Raw genomic sequence first — 12,591 nt, 5'->3', positions numbered from 1 at the left:
GAGACCATCCACCACCTCATCAGGAGAATGCCCAGGCGTTGTAGGGAGGTCATACAGGCACGTGGAGGCCACACACACTACTGAGCCTCATTTTGACTTGTTTTAAGGACCTTACATCAAAGTTGGATCAGCCTGTAGTGTGGTTTTCCACTTTAATTTTGAGTGTGACTCCAAATCCAGACCTCCATGAGTTGATAAATTTGATTTCCATTGATCATTTTTGTGTGATTTTGTTGTCAGCACATTCAACTATGTAAAGAAAAAAGTATTTAATAAGAATATTTCATTCAGATCTAGGATGTGTTATTTTAGTGTTCCCTTTATTTTTTTGAGCAGTGTATTACATAAGATATGACTTTGTCCCAAATAGCACGATACTCCTACTATGCTGCAGCACGCACGCACGCACGCACGCACGCACGCACACACACACACACACACACACACACACACACACACACACACACACACACACACACACACACACACACACACACACACACACAGACACTGTGTGTGTGTGTGCATGCGTACGTATGTGTGCAATACAGTGGTGGGCAATCTGGCAAATCCTCTGAGGTTTGATAAGGAGGGATAATTCGTTTTGACAGGAAATTGCCGGAAGAAGAACACAATGTCTGCAGGTTATTATGTGGGAGCTTCACTGGAAGACAGAACTGGTGACTAAATAGGTCCAGCATCATTGGGACCATAGAGATTCCATAAACACACCATAGACTGTTCTATTTCCTTCTGCGTTTGGTACAGACAGACCCCTTATTTCCATCCAGCTGTATGTCTGTGTAATGTGTATGATATGCTGTCTGTCTACGTCTGTCGGCCATAGAAAGAACATCCTAAAGGACACAAACAAAGTCATCAACATGTCTTTGGACTTGTTGATAGACAGAAAATATGTCCAGAATCCTTGAGACAGACAGTCCCCCTCAGTCTCCCTGTTTTCCATCCAACCTCTGTGTGTTTTGACTTGAGACAGACAGTCCCCCTCAGTCTCCCTGTTTTTCATCCATCGTCTGTGTGTTTTGACTTGAAACAGGCAGAGAATGAAGACAGGCCTCAGCGTTGGAGGAAGAAGCTGACCCAGAGCAGAGACACTGGGACTGGCGGTCAGGATCACCCTGGGAGTGCTGCTAGTGACCCAGACAGCGTCATTCGCCAGGCTCTGCTAGATCAGGTTGGTGGCACCCCAAGAATTACAGCCTTGGTGGATCCCATTTATATATATCATATAGATAAATCAATATATACGTTTGTATACATTTAAATACATTTGTCTCTAGGATACCAATACGATGAATGATGTAAGAATATGTTACTGGAAAATAATAAAGAAATGTAACCGAAGCCTATGAGGTTGTCTTTCGGTCTCTGTCTCAAAAAGTCAAATGTTCTCTATTCAGCTACACAGTAGTATTGTAGGTGTTGATTCTGATATTTCTTTGGTCTCATCAGCGCCATCTAGAGGCGTACAGAAACATGCACCGTCTCAGAGACATCCTGTACCGTCGATACTCTGCCATGCTCAGAGATAAGATACACACACAGAGACAGGAGATACAACGACGTGCTGAGGCAGCTGGAGCAGTCACCGAGGATAAACACATACCGGTAAAACAACTTCAAATGTTATTCATGTAGGATTAGACTTGCAAATGACATAACCTTCCCAAAATTCCATGGTTTTACACAAATCCTGGTTGGAAGATTCCCAGGATCAGGATGGAATAAGTAGGAAATCCCGAAGCCTCCAACCAGGATTTCTGGAAGTTTTGACAAATGTACAACCCTACGTGTGACCCAGTGGACTGATAACGTACCCCATGAAAGACTAATGAAACAACCTTACAAACATGGTAATTCTGTTTCATGCTTTCAACACTTTCATTCAGTATTTCACACTGAGATGTACAGTCGTGGCCAAAAGTTTTGAGAATGACACAAATATTAATTTCAACCTAAGTTTGCTGCTTCAGTGTCTTTAGATATTTTTGTCAGATGTTACTATGGAATACTGAAGTATAATTACAAGCATTTCATAAGTGTCAAAGGCTTTTATTGACAATTACATGAAGTTGATGCAAAGAGTCAATATTTGCAGTGTTGACCTTTGTTTTTCAAGACCTCTGCAATCCTCCCTGGCATACTGTCAATTTACTTCTGGGCCACATCCTGACTGATGGCAGCCCATTCTTGCATAATCAATGCTTGGAGTTTGTCAGAAGTTGAGGGTTTTTGTTTGTCCACCCGCCTCTTGGGGATTGACCACAAGCTCTCAATGGGATTAAGGTCTGGGGAGTTTCCTGGCCATGGACCCAAAATATCAATGTTTTGTTCCCCGAGCCACTTAGTTATCACTTTGGCGTATGGCAAGGTGCCCTATCATGCTGGAAAAGGCATTGTTCGTCACCAAACTATTCCTGGATGGTTGGGAGAAGTTGCTCTCGGAGGATGTGTTGGTACCATTCTTTATTCATGGCTTTGTTCTGAGGCAAAATTGTGAGTGAGCCCACACCCTTGGCTGAGAAGCAACCCCACACATGAATGGTCTAGGTATGCTTTACTGTTGGCATGACACAGGACTGATGGTAGCGCTCACCTTGTCTTCTCCGGACAAGCTTTTTTCCGGATGCCCAAACAATCGGAAAGGGGATTCATCAGAGAAAATGACTTAACCCCAGTTCTCAGCAGTCCAATCCCTGTACCTTTTGCAGAATATCAGTCTGTCCCTGATGTTTTTCCTGGAGAGAAGTGGCTTCTTTGCTGCCCTTCTTGACACCAGGTCATCCTCCAAAAGTCTTCACCTCACTGTCAGTGCAGATGCACTCACACCTGCCTGCTGCCATTCCTGAACAAGCTCTGTACTGGTGGTGCCCCGATCCCGCAGCTGAACCCACTTTAGGAGACGGTTCTGGCGCTTGCTGGACTTTCTTGGGCGCCCTGAAGCCTTCTTCACAACAATTGAACCGCTCTCCTTGAAGTTCTTGATGATCCGATAAATGGTTGATTTAGGTGCAATCTTACTGGCAGCAATATCCTTGCCTGTGAAGACCTTTTTGTGCAAAGCAATGATGACAGCATGTGTTTCCTTGCAGGTAACCACCATGGTTGACAGAGAAAGAACAATGATTCCAAGCACCACCCTCCTTTTAAAGTTTCGAGTCTGTTATTCGAACTCAATCAGCATGACAGAGTGATCTCCAGCCTTGTCCTCGTCAACACTCACCCCTGTGTTAACGAGAAAATCACTGACATGATGTCAGCTGGTCCTTTTGTGGCAGGGCTGAAATGTAGTGGAAATGTTTTTGGGGGGATTCAGTTCATTTGCATGGCAAATAGGGACTTTGCAATTAATTGCAATTCATCTGATCACGCTTCATAACATTCTGGAGTATATGCAAATTGCCATCATACAAACTGAGGCAGCAGACTTTGTGAAAATTCATATTTGTGTCATTCTCAAAACTTTTGGCCACGACTGTAGGTAAGATAAGTTATGTAATACCAGTCGGTTGCCAACAGGGGTCAGTGTCAGGCTACTAACTAGTCTACCAGGGCTCTCCACCCCTGTTCCTGGAGCACACCATCCCAGGGTTCTACACCAGCTTTTTCCGCTGCTGGCAACAGCACATGATTTGGTTTCACCAATTTCTTTTAAATATAATTTTATTAATAATGATCTGGCCTGTGTCCCATAATGTGGCTGCATTCCATGCAGAACCAGGCCAATAATGACTAGCCATCTTTGAAATGAGCATGCCCTTGTGTTCTTACAGTGATTTGGATAGATTTACTGTAACAGGTCTGATGTACGGTAAGTTACCCTTTAATTCAGGTGTGCACCAGCTAGACTGTTGTGTTTGGCTATCAGTGTTTCTGGGTGTTTCTGTAGCACACTTTTTTCAAAACAAATGGCCACTGGATTAATGCAAATAATCATGATTGTGTCAGGTAGGCATAGACTACTTTGTTGTTACCAACCCTAGAATTTGGTGATTCCAGGGGCAAGGCCATTTGGCCTTCAAGAGGTGCCCAGTCTGTCAGGGCACCAAGGCCATCTATTAGGGCACCAAGGTCATTTGGCCTTCAAGAGGTGCCCAAACTGTCAGGGCACCAAGGCCATCTGTCAGGATACCAAGGCAATCTATCAGAGCACAAATGGCCATTTGGCCTTCAAGAGGTGCCCAAACTGTCAGGGCACCAAGGCCATCTATCAGAGCACAAATGGCCATTTGGCCTTCAAGAGGTGCCCAAACTGTCAGGGCACCAAGGCCATCTGTCAGGGCACCAAAGCCATCTGGCCTCGAAGAGGTGCACAATCTGTCAGTGTACTAAAGCCATCTGTCAGGGCACCAAGGCCAACTGGTAGGGCACCAAGGCCATCTGTCAGGGCACCAAGGCTATCTACGCTCATTGGCTAGTGCCTCTCATGTCTACACCAATGCTGACATAAGGGAGGCGCCAGAAAATGTAGGCAAACTTTAATGCGACTTTTAATTACATAGGCCTATATACACCGAGTGTACAAAACATTAAGGACACCTTCCTAATATTGAGTTGCAAACCCCATTTTTCCCTCAGAACAGCCTCAATGTGTCGGGGCATGGACTCTACAAGGTGTTGAAAGCGTTCCACATGGATGCTGGCCCATGTTGACTCCACAGGGATGCTGGTCCATGTTGACTCCACAGGGATGCTGGTCCATGTTGACTCCACAGGGATGCTGGTCCATGTGGACTCCACAGGGATGCTGGTCCATAATGACTCCACAGGGATGCTGGTCCATGTTGACTCCACATGGATGCTGGTCCATAATGACTCCACAGGGATGCTGGTCCATGTTGACTCCACAGGGATGCTGGTCCATGTTGACTCCACAGGGATGCTGGTCCATAATGACTCCACAGGGATGCTGGTCCATGTTGACTCCACAGGGATGATGGCCCATGTTGACTCCACAGGGATGCTGGTCCATGTTGACTCCACAGGGATGCTGGACCATGTTGACTCCACAGAGATGCTGGTCCATGTTGACTCCACAGGGATGCTGGTCCATGTGGACTCCACAGGGATGCTGGTCCATGTTGACTCCACAGGGATGCTGGTCCATGTTGACTCCACAGGGATGCTGGTCCATGTTGACTCCACAGGGATGCTGGTCCATGTTGACTCCACAGGGATGCTGGTCCATGCGGACTCCACAGGGATGCTGGCCCATGTGGACTCCACAGGGATGCTGGTCCATGTAGACTCCACAGGGATGCTGGTCCATGTTGACTCCACAGGGATGCTGGCCCATGTTGACTCCACAGGGATGCTGGTCCATGTTGACTCCACAGGGATGCTGGTCCATGTTGACTCCACAGGGATGCTGGCCCATGTTGACTCCACGGGGATGCTGGTCCATGTTGACTCCACGGGGATGCTGGTCCATGTTGACTCCACAGGGATGTTGGTCCATGTTGGCTCCACAGGGATGCTGGCCCATGTGGACTCCAATGCTTCCCACAGTTGTGTCAAGAGCGTTCCACAGGGATGCTGGCCCATGTGGACTCCAATGCTTCCCACAGTTGTGTCAAGAGCGTTCCACAGGGATGCTGGCCCATGTGGACTCCAATGCTTCCCACAGTTGTGTCAAGTTTGCTGGATGACCGGTGGGTGGTGGAGTATTCTTGATAAACACGGGAAACTGTTGAGCGTGAAAAACCCAGCAGCCTTGCAGTTCTTGACACAAAACGGTGCACCTGGCACCTATTACCATACCCTGTTCAAAGGCACTTAAATATTTTGTCTTGTCCATTCACCGTCTGAATGGTACACATACACAATCCATGTCTCAACTGTCTCAAGGCTTAAAAATCCTTCTTTAACCTGTCTCCTCCCCTTCATCTACAGTGATTGAAGTGGATTTAACAAGTGACATCAACAAAGGTTCATAGCTTTCACCTGGATTCACCTGGCCAGTCTATGTCATGGAAAGAGCAGGTGTTCCTAATGTTTTGTACACTCAGTGTAGGCCAAAAGCCAGTCATGTTTGACGAATATAATGTAGGGTAGGCCGTCATTGTAAATAAGAATTTGTTCTTAACTGACTTGCCTAGTTAAATAAAGGTTAAATTAAAATATATTTATTTAAATATGGTCATTAAAATTAACATTTAAAACTTGATTCTGTCGATTCGAGTTTCATTCAGATAGGAGAGAAAGGCCAGTGCCTGTTCCGCACCCCAACATCACCCACCTTGCAATCTGAGCGAAGGCAGTCAGCATTTTGAAACTATTTAACCATCGATGTAATTGTTTAAAACCCGGACATCATTTTATGAGGCATGTCTACCTTGTTTCAAAGTAGCCTATAGCCAAAATCCAACCATAGCCTATATGTTGAGGGAATTATTTTTTCAACACTTCCTCATATGCCATTGAAACCAGCATTTCTCTCATGTTATAGTGTGCTTCAACTTTATTTTATTGTCCAGTAGCCAAAGCCACAATAGTCATGTTAAAAACTCACGCTAGTTCTTGAACCTTTAGATCTCCTTTCTATATAAATTCTGAACGGATATTTTCATCTCACATGGAAACACTCTTTCATCTCTGTCCCATGAAATCGCTTGCATGTGTAGTGAGCTTTTGAGAATTATATTTTCAGCTAATTGCATTTTGGAACATTTGCGGGTATAGTCTACTGCCATGTGCGCATTGCTGCGCTTATAATATGAAGAAATAATCGTTTATCGACATTTTAAGTGAAACATTGTGATCTGTCGCATCAGACTCATTGCTTTTTAACGTTTTTTGATTTGGTTGTATGACTTTGGGATCTATCATCCCACAACTGTCTCAGAGTCTGTTTGGAATATTTGTATTTATCGGACCGAACAACAATCTGACCAGTAGAATAGGTAAACGTATCCACTATGAGGGGATGGTAGATGGACACAGGCTAGTGATTTTGCTGTTCGTCACTCGTCTTGTTGGCCGAGGGAAAGTAAACGTAGACAGTCCTAACGTATTCAAAGTGCGCCTCGGAATTCCTTAAGGGAAGCACGCTGTTGATTCCCCTATGTGTCTGTCTTCATTACTTGTAGGTCCTACTTCGGATTTGCAAGGCCTGTGAGAAGGACCCGATCACGTGACGGGTATTGGCTAATAAGAATTTAGATATCTGAGAGAGCCATGTGAGTGAGAGGTGCTTCGAAGAACGACGATTGGCAGCCGGGAGAAAGGAATTATAATTATTATACTTAACAAAAAATATAAATGCAAAATGTGAAGTGTTGTTGTTTCATGTTTCATGAGCTCACAGACATTTTCCAAATGCACAAAAAGCTTATTTCTCTCAAATTGTGTGCACAAATTTGTTTACATCACTGTTGGTGAGCATTTCTCCTTTGCCAAGATAATCCATCCACCTGACAGGTGTGGCATATCAAGAAGCTGATTAAACAGCATGATCATTACACAGGTGCACCTTGTGCTGGGGACAATAAAAGGCCACTCTAAAATGTGCAGTTTTGCCACACAACACAATGCCATAGACAGCTCAAGTTTTGAGTCAGTATGCAATTGGCATGCTGATTGCAGGAATGTCCACCAGAGCTGTTGCCAGAGAACTGTATGTTAATTTATCTACCATAAGCTACCTCCAACATTGTTTTAGACCATTTGGATTTGCACAACCAGAGAATTTCTGCATAAACTGTCAGAAACCGTGTCAGGGGAGCTCATCTGCGTGCTCGTCGTCCTCAACGGGGTCTTGACTTGACTGCAGTTCGGCGTCGTAACCGACTTAAGTGGGCAAATGCTCACCTTCGATGGCCACTGGCACGCTGGAGAAGTGTGTTCTTCATGGATCAATCCCAGTTTCAACTGTACCGGGCAGATGGCAGACAGGGTGTATGGCATCGTGTGGGCGAGTGGTTTGCTGATGTCAATGTTGTGATTAGAGTGCCCCATGGTGGCGGTGGGGTTATGGTATGGGCAGGCATAAGCTACGGACAACGAACACAATTGCATTTTATCGATGGCAATTTGAATACACAGAGATACCGTGACGAGATCTTGAGGCCCATTGTCGTACCATTCATTCGCCGTCATCACCTCATGTTTCAGCATGTTAATGCACAGCCCCATGTCGCAAGGATCAGTACGCAATTCCTGGAAGCTGAAAATGTCCCAGTTCTTCCATGGCCTTCATACTCACCAGACATGTCACCCGTTGAGCATGTTTGGGATGCTCTGGACCCATGTGTACGACAGCATGTTCTAATTCCCGCCAATGTCCAGTAACTTCTCACAGCCATTGAAGAGGAGTGGGACAACATTCCACAGGCCACAATCAACAGCCTGATCAACTCTATGCGAAGGAGATGTGTCTTTCTGCGTGAGGCAAATGGTTGCAAAAAGTTTCTTTTATCCACACCCCTACCTTTTTTTAAGGTATCTGTGACTAACCGATTCGCATCTGTATTCCCAGTCATGTGAAATCCATAGATTAGGGCCAAATTAATCTATTTCAATTGACTAATTTCCTTGTATGAACTGTAAATCTTTGAAATAGGTGTATGTAGCGTTTATATTTTTGTTCAGTGTGTATTTTTGTCCAATCCACAAAGCATGGATTTTTTTGGGGTGGGGGGGTTTGGGGGGGGGGGGGGGACTATGGCCACACAAGGGGGCAGCCGGGAAATCCAGGGCCTGGTAGTTACCTTTCACTTGCCTTTTAATCTACCCAAACACCCTTAGGCTATCATTAGCATCGCTACAGAAAGTGGTAGCCATATACAGTGGCTTGTATATGGCTACCACCCCCCTTGGCATTTTTCCTATTTTGTTGCCTTACAACCTGGAATTAAAATGTATTTTTGGGGGGTTTGTATCATTTGATTTACACAACATGCATACCACTTTGAAGATATTTTTTATTGTGAAACAAGCAAGAAATAAGACAGAAAAACAGAAAAAACTGAACTTGAGCGTGCATAACTATTCACCCTCCCAAAGTCAATACTTTGTAGAGCCACCTTTTGCAGCCATTACAGCTGCAAGTCTCTTGGGGTATGTCTCTGTAAGCTTGGCACATCTAGCCACTGGGAGTTTTGCCCATTCTTCAAGGCAAAACTGTTGCAGCTCCTTCAACTTGGATGGGTTCTGCTGGTGTACAGCAATCTTTAAGTCATTCCACAGATTCTCAGTTGGATTGAGGTCTGGGCTTTGACTAGGCCATTCCAAGACATTTAAATGTTTCCCCTTAAACCACTTGAGTGTTGCTTCAGCAGTATGCTTAGGGTCATTGTCCTGTTGGAAGGTGAACCTCCGTCCCAGTCTCAAATCTCTGTAAGACTGAAGCAGGTTTCCCTCAAGAATTTCCCTGTATTTAGTGCCATCCATTATTTCTTCAAATCCTGACCAGTTTCCCAGTCCCTGCCGATGAAAAACATCCCCACAGCATGATGCTGCCACCACCATGCTTCACTCTGGGGATGGTATTCTCTGGGTGATGAGAGCTGTTGGGTTTGCGCCAGACATAGCGTTTTCCTTGATGGCCAAAAAGCTCAATTTTAGTCTCATCTGATCAGAGTACCTTCTTCCATATGTTTGGGGGGTCTCCCACATAACTTTTGGCGAACACCAAACATGTTTGCTTATTTTTTTCTTTAAGCAATGGCTTTCTCTGGCCACTCTTCCGTAAAGCCCAGCTCTGTGGAGTGTACGGCTTAAAGTGGTCCTATGGACAGATACTCCAATCTCCGCTGTGGAGCTTTGCAGCTCCTTCAGGGTTATCTTTGGTCTCTTTGTTGCCTCTCTGATTAATGCCCTCCTTGCCTGCTCTGTGAGTTTTGGTGGGCGGTCGTCTCTTGGCAGGTTTGTTGTGGTGCCATATTCTTTCCATTTTTTAATAATGGATTTAATGGTGCTCCGTGGGATGTTCAAAGTTTCTGATATTTTTTTATAACCCAACCCTGATCTGTACTTCTCCACAACTTTGTCCCTGACCTGTTTGGAGAGCTCCTTGGTCTTCATGGTGCCGCTTACTTGGTGGTGCCCCTTGCTTAGTGGTGTTGCAAACTCCGGGACCTTTCAGAACAGGTGTATATATACTGAGATCATGTGACAGATCATGTGACACTTAGATTGCACACAGGTGGACTTTATCTAACTAATTATGTGACTTCTGAAGGTAGTTGCTTGCACCAGATCTTATTTAGTGGCTTCATAGCAAAGGGGGTGAATACATATGCACCCACTACTTTTCCATTATTTATTTATTCATTTTTTTTTAACAAGTTATTTTTTTCTTTTCACTTCACCAATTTAGACTATTTTGTGTATGTCCATTACATGTGATCCAAATAAAAATCAATTTAAATTACAGGTAATGCAACAAAATAAGAAAAAATGCCAAAGGGGGAATGAATAGTTTTGCAAGGCACTGAACAGTTGGCCCTATGCACATCAATCACAGAATTCCCCTGCTGTTGTTTTCTCTTCAGAAAGTCTGTTTATTTATTTATTTTTGGTCAATTGCACATTTCTGTTGGAATAAATCATGATAATAAAAAAATAAATTATGAACCAGAAATGAACGTGACCAGTTAAAAAAATATTCACTGGCACCCTTGCTACCAATATAAAATGTGTGATGCACTGCTAAGTCAAACGGTCGCAAATGCAACTGTTTTGGTTGCGGTATTGAACCCTGCATCCTGTAGGTTTTAACTCCAACCCTGTTCCTGGAGAGAAACCCTCCTGTAGGTTTTAACTCCAACCCTGTTCCTGGAGAGAAACCCTCCTGTAGGTTTTAACTCCAACCCTGATCCTGGAGAGTCACCCTCCTGTAGGTTTTAACTCTAACCCTGTTCCTGGAGAGAAACCCTCCTGTAGGTTTTAACTCCAACCCTGTTCCTGGAGAGAAACCCTCCTGTAGGTTTTAACTCCAACCCTGATCCTGGAGAGTCACCCTCCTGTAGGTTTTAACTCTAACCCTGTTCCTGGAGAGAAACCCTCCTGTAGGTTTTAACTCCAACCCTGTTCCTGGAGAGATACCCTCCTGTAGGTTTTAACTCCAACCCTGTTCCTGGAGAGAAACCCTCCTGTAGTTTTTAACTCCAACCCTGTTCCTGGAGATAAACCCTCCTGTAGATTTTAACTCCAACCCTGTTCCTGGAGAGAAACCCTCCTGTAGGTTTTAACTCCAGCCCTGTTCCTGGAGAGAAACCCTCCTGTAGGTTTTAACTCCAACCCTGTTCCTGGAGAGAAACCCTCCTGTAGGTTTTAACTCCAACCCTGTTCCTGGAGAGATACCCTCCTGTAGGTTTAACTCAAACCCTGTTCCTGGAGAGAAACCCTCCTGTAGGTTTTAATTCCAACCCTGTTCCTGGAGAGATACCCTCCTGTAGGTTTTAACTCCAACCCTGTTCCTGGAGAGTCACCCTCCTGTAGGTTTTAACTCCAACCCTGTTCCTGGAGAGTCACCCTCCTGTAGGTTTTAACTCCAACCCTGTTCCTGGAGAGTCACCCTCCTGTAGGTTTTAACTCCAACCCTGTTCCTGGAGAGAAACCCTCCTGTAGGTTTTAACTCCAACCCTGTTCCTGGAGAGATACCATCCTGTAGGTTTTAACTCCAACCCTGTTCCTGGAGAGAAACCCTCCTGTAGGTTTTAACTCCAACCCTGTTCCTGGAGAGTCACCTTCCTGTAGGTTTTAACTCCAACCCTGTTCCTGGAGAGTCACCCTCCTGTAGGTTTTAACTCCAACCCTGTTCCTGGAGAGTCACCCTCCTGTAGGTTTTAACTCCAACCCTGTTCCTGGAGAGCTACCCTCCTGTAGGTTTTAACTCCAGCCCTGTTCCCGGAGAGCTACCCTCCTGTAGGTTTTAACTCCAACCCTGTTCCTGGAGAGAAACCTTCCTGTAGGTTTTAACTCCAACCCTGTTCCTGGAGAGTCACCCTCCTGTAGGTTTTAACTCCAACCCTGTTCCTGGAGAGTCACCCTCCTGTAGGTTTTAACTCCAACCCTGTTCCTGGAGAGTCACCCTCCTGTAGGTTTTAACTCCAACCCTGTTCCTGGAGAGAAACCTTCCTGTAGGTTTTAACTCCAACCCTGTTCCTGGAGAGAGACCCTCCTGTAGGTTTTAACTCCAACCCTGTTCCTAGAGAGTCACCCTCCTGTAGGTTTTAACTCCAACCCTGTTCCTGGAGAGAAACCCTCCTGTAGGTTTTAACTCCAACCCTGTTCCTGGAGAGTCACCCTCCTGTAAGTTTAACTCTGAAGTTTAATATTTCCAGTTACGAAAAATGTATCAACTCCTATAAAAATGTACATTAATGATTAACCACATAATAATTCATATTTCCTTTTGCTGCAGGATCATTTTCTTTCTATTGAAAACTGGCTTAAATTAAGGTTCTACATCTGTATATTTCCTCAGAAACTGAGGAAGCTGACCTGTTCTACTCTCTCCCATGACAACACATACCTGAGGTCTCTTCCTCAAACCAGCTACTACCTGGTAAGCCTCACACATACAGTATGGTGTCCGTGATGATCATTAGTTATTAGATAATAAGA

General features: G+C 44.8%; 1 protein-coding gene across 6 annotated transcripts in view; it reads left to right on the top strand.

Moving 5' to 3' along the window:
• si:ch211-130h14.4 (uncharacterized) overlaps window positions 1-12,591 on the top strand; it is a 76,498-nt gene that overhangs the window by 17,002 nt on the left and 46,905 nt on the right. For 5 of the 6 annotated variants that reach the window (XM_055866164.1, XM_055865919.1, XM_055865786.1 and 2 more), the window contains exons 3-5: window positions 1,058-1,195; window positions 1,474-1,629; window positions 12,452-12,532. In XM_055866164.1, the coding sequence (XP_055722139.1) occupies window positions 1,058-1,195; window positions 1,474-1,629; window positions 12,452-12,532 (375 nt within the window). The remainder of the gene's footprint in view (window positions 1-1,057; window positions 1,196-1,473; window positions 1,630-12,451; window positions 12,533-12,591) is intronic. The other variant, XM_055866001.1, reaches the window with a different exon arrangement.

Source organism: Salvelinus fontinalis, chromosome 1, assembly GCF_029448725.1.
Source record: "Salvelinus fontinalis isolate EN_2023a chromosome 1, ASM2944872v1, whole genome shotgun sequence".
NCBI lineage: Eukaryota > Metazoa > Chordata > Actinopteri > Salmoniformes > Salmonidae > Salvelinus > Salvelinus fontinalis.
Note: the sequence above shows the minus strand (reverse complement) of the source record. Positions and strands in the feature narration are given on the sequence as shown.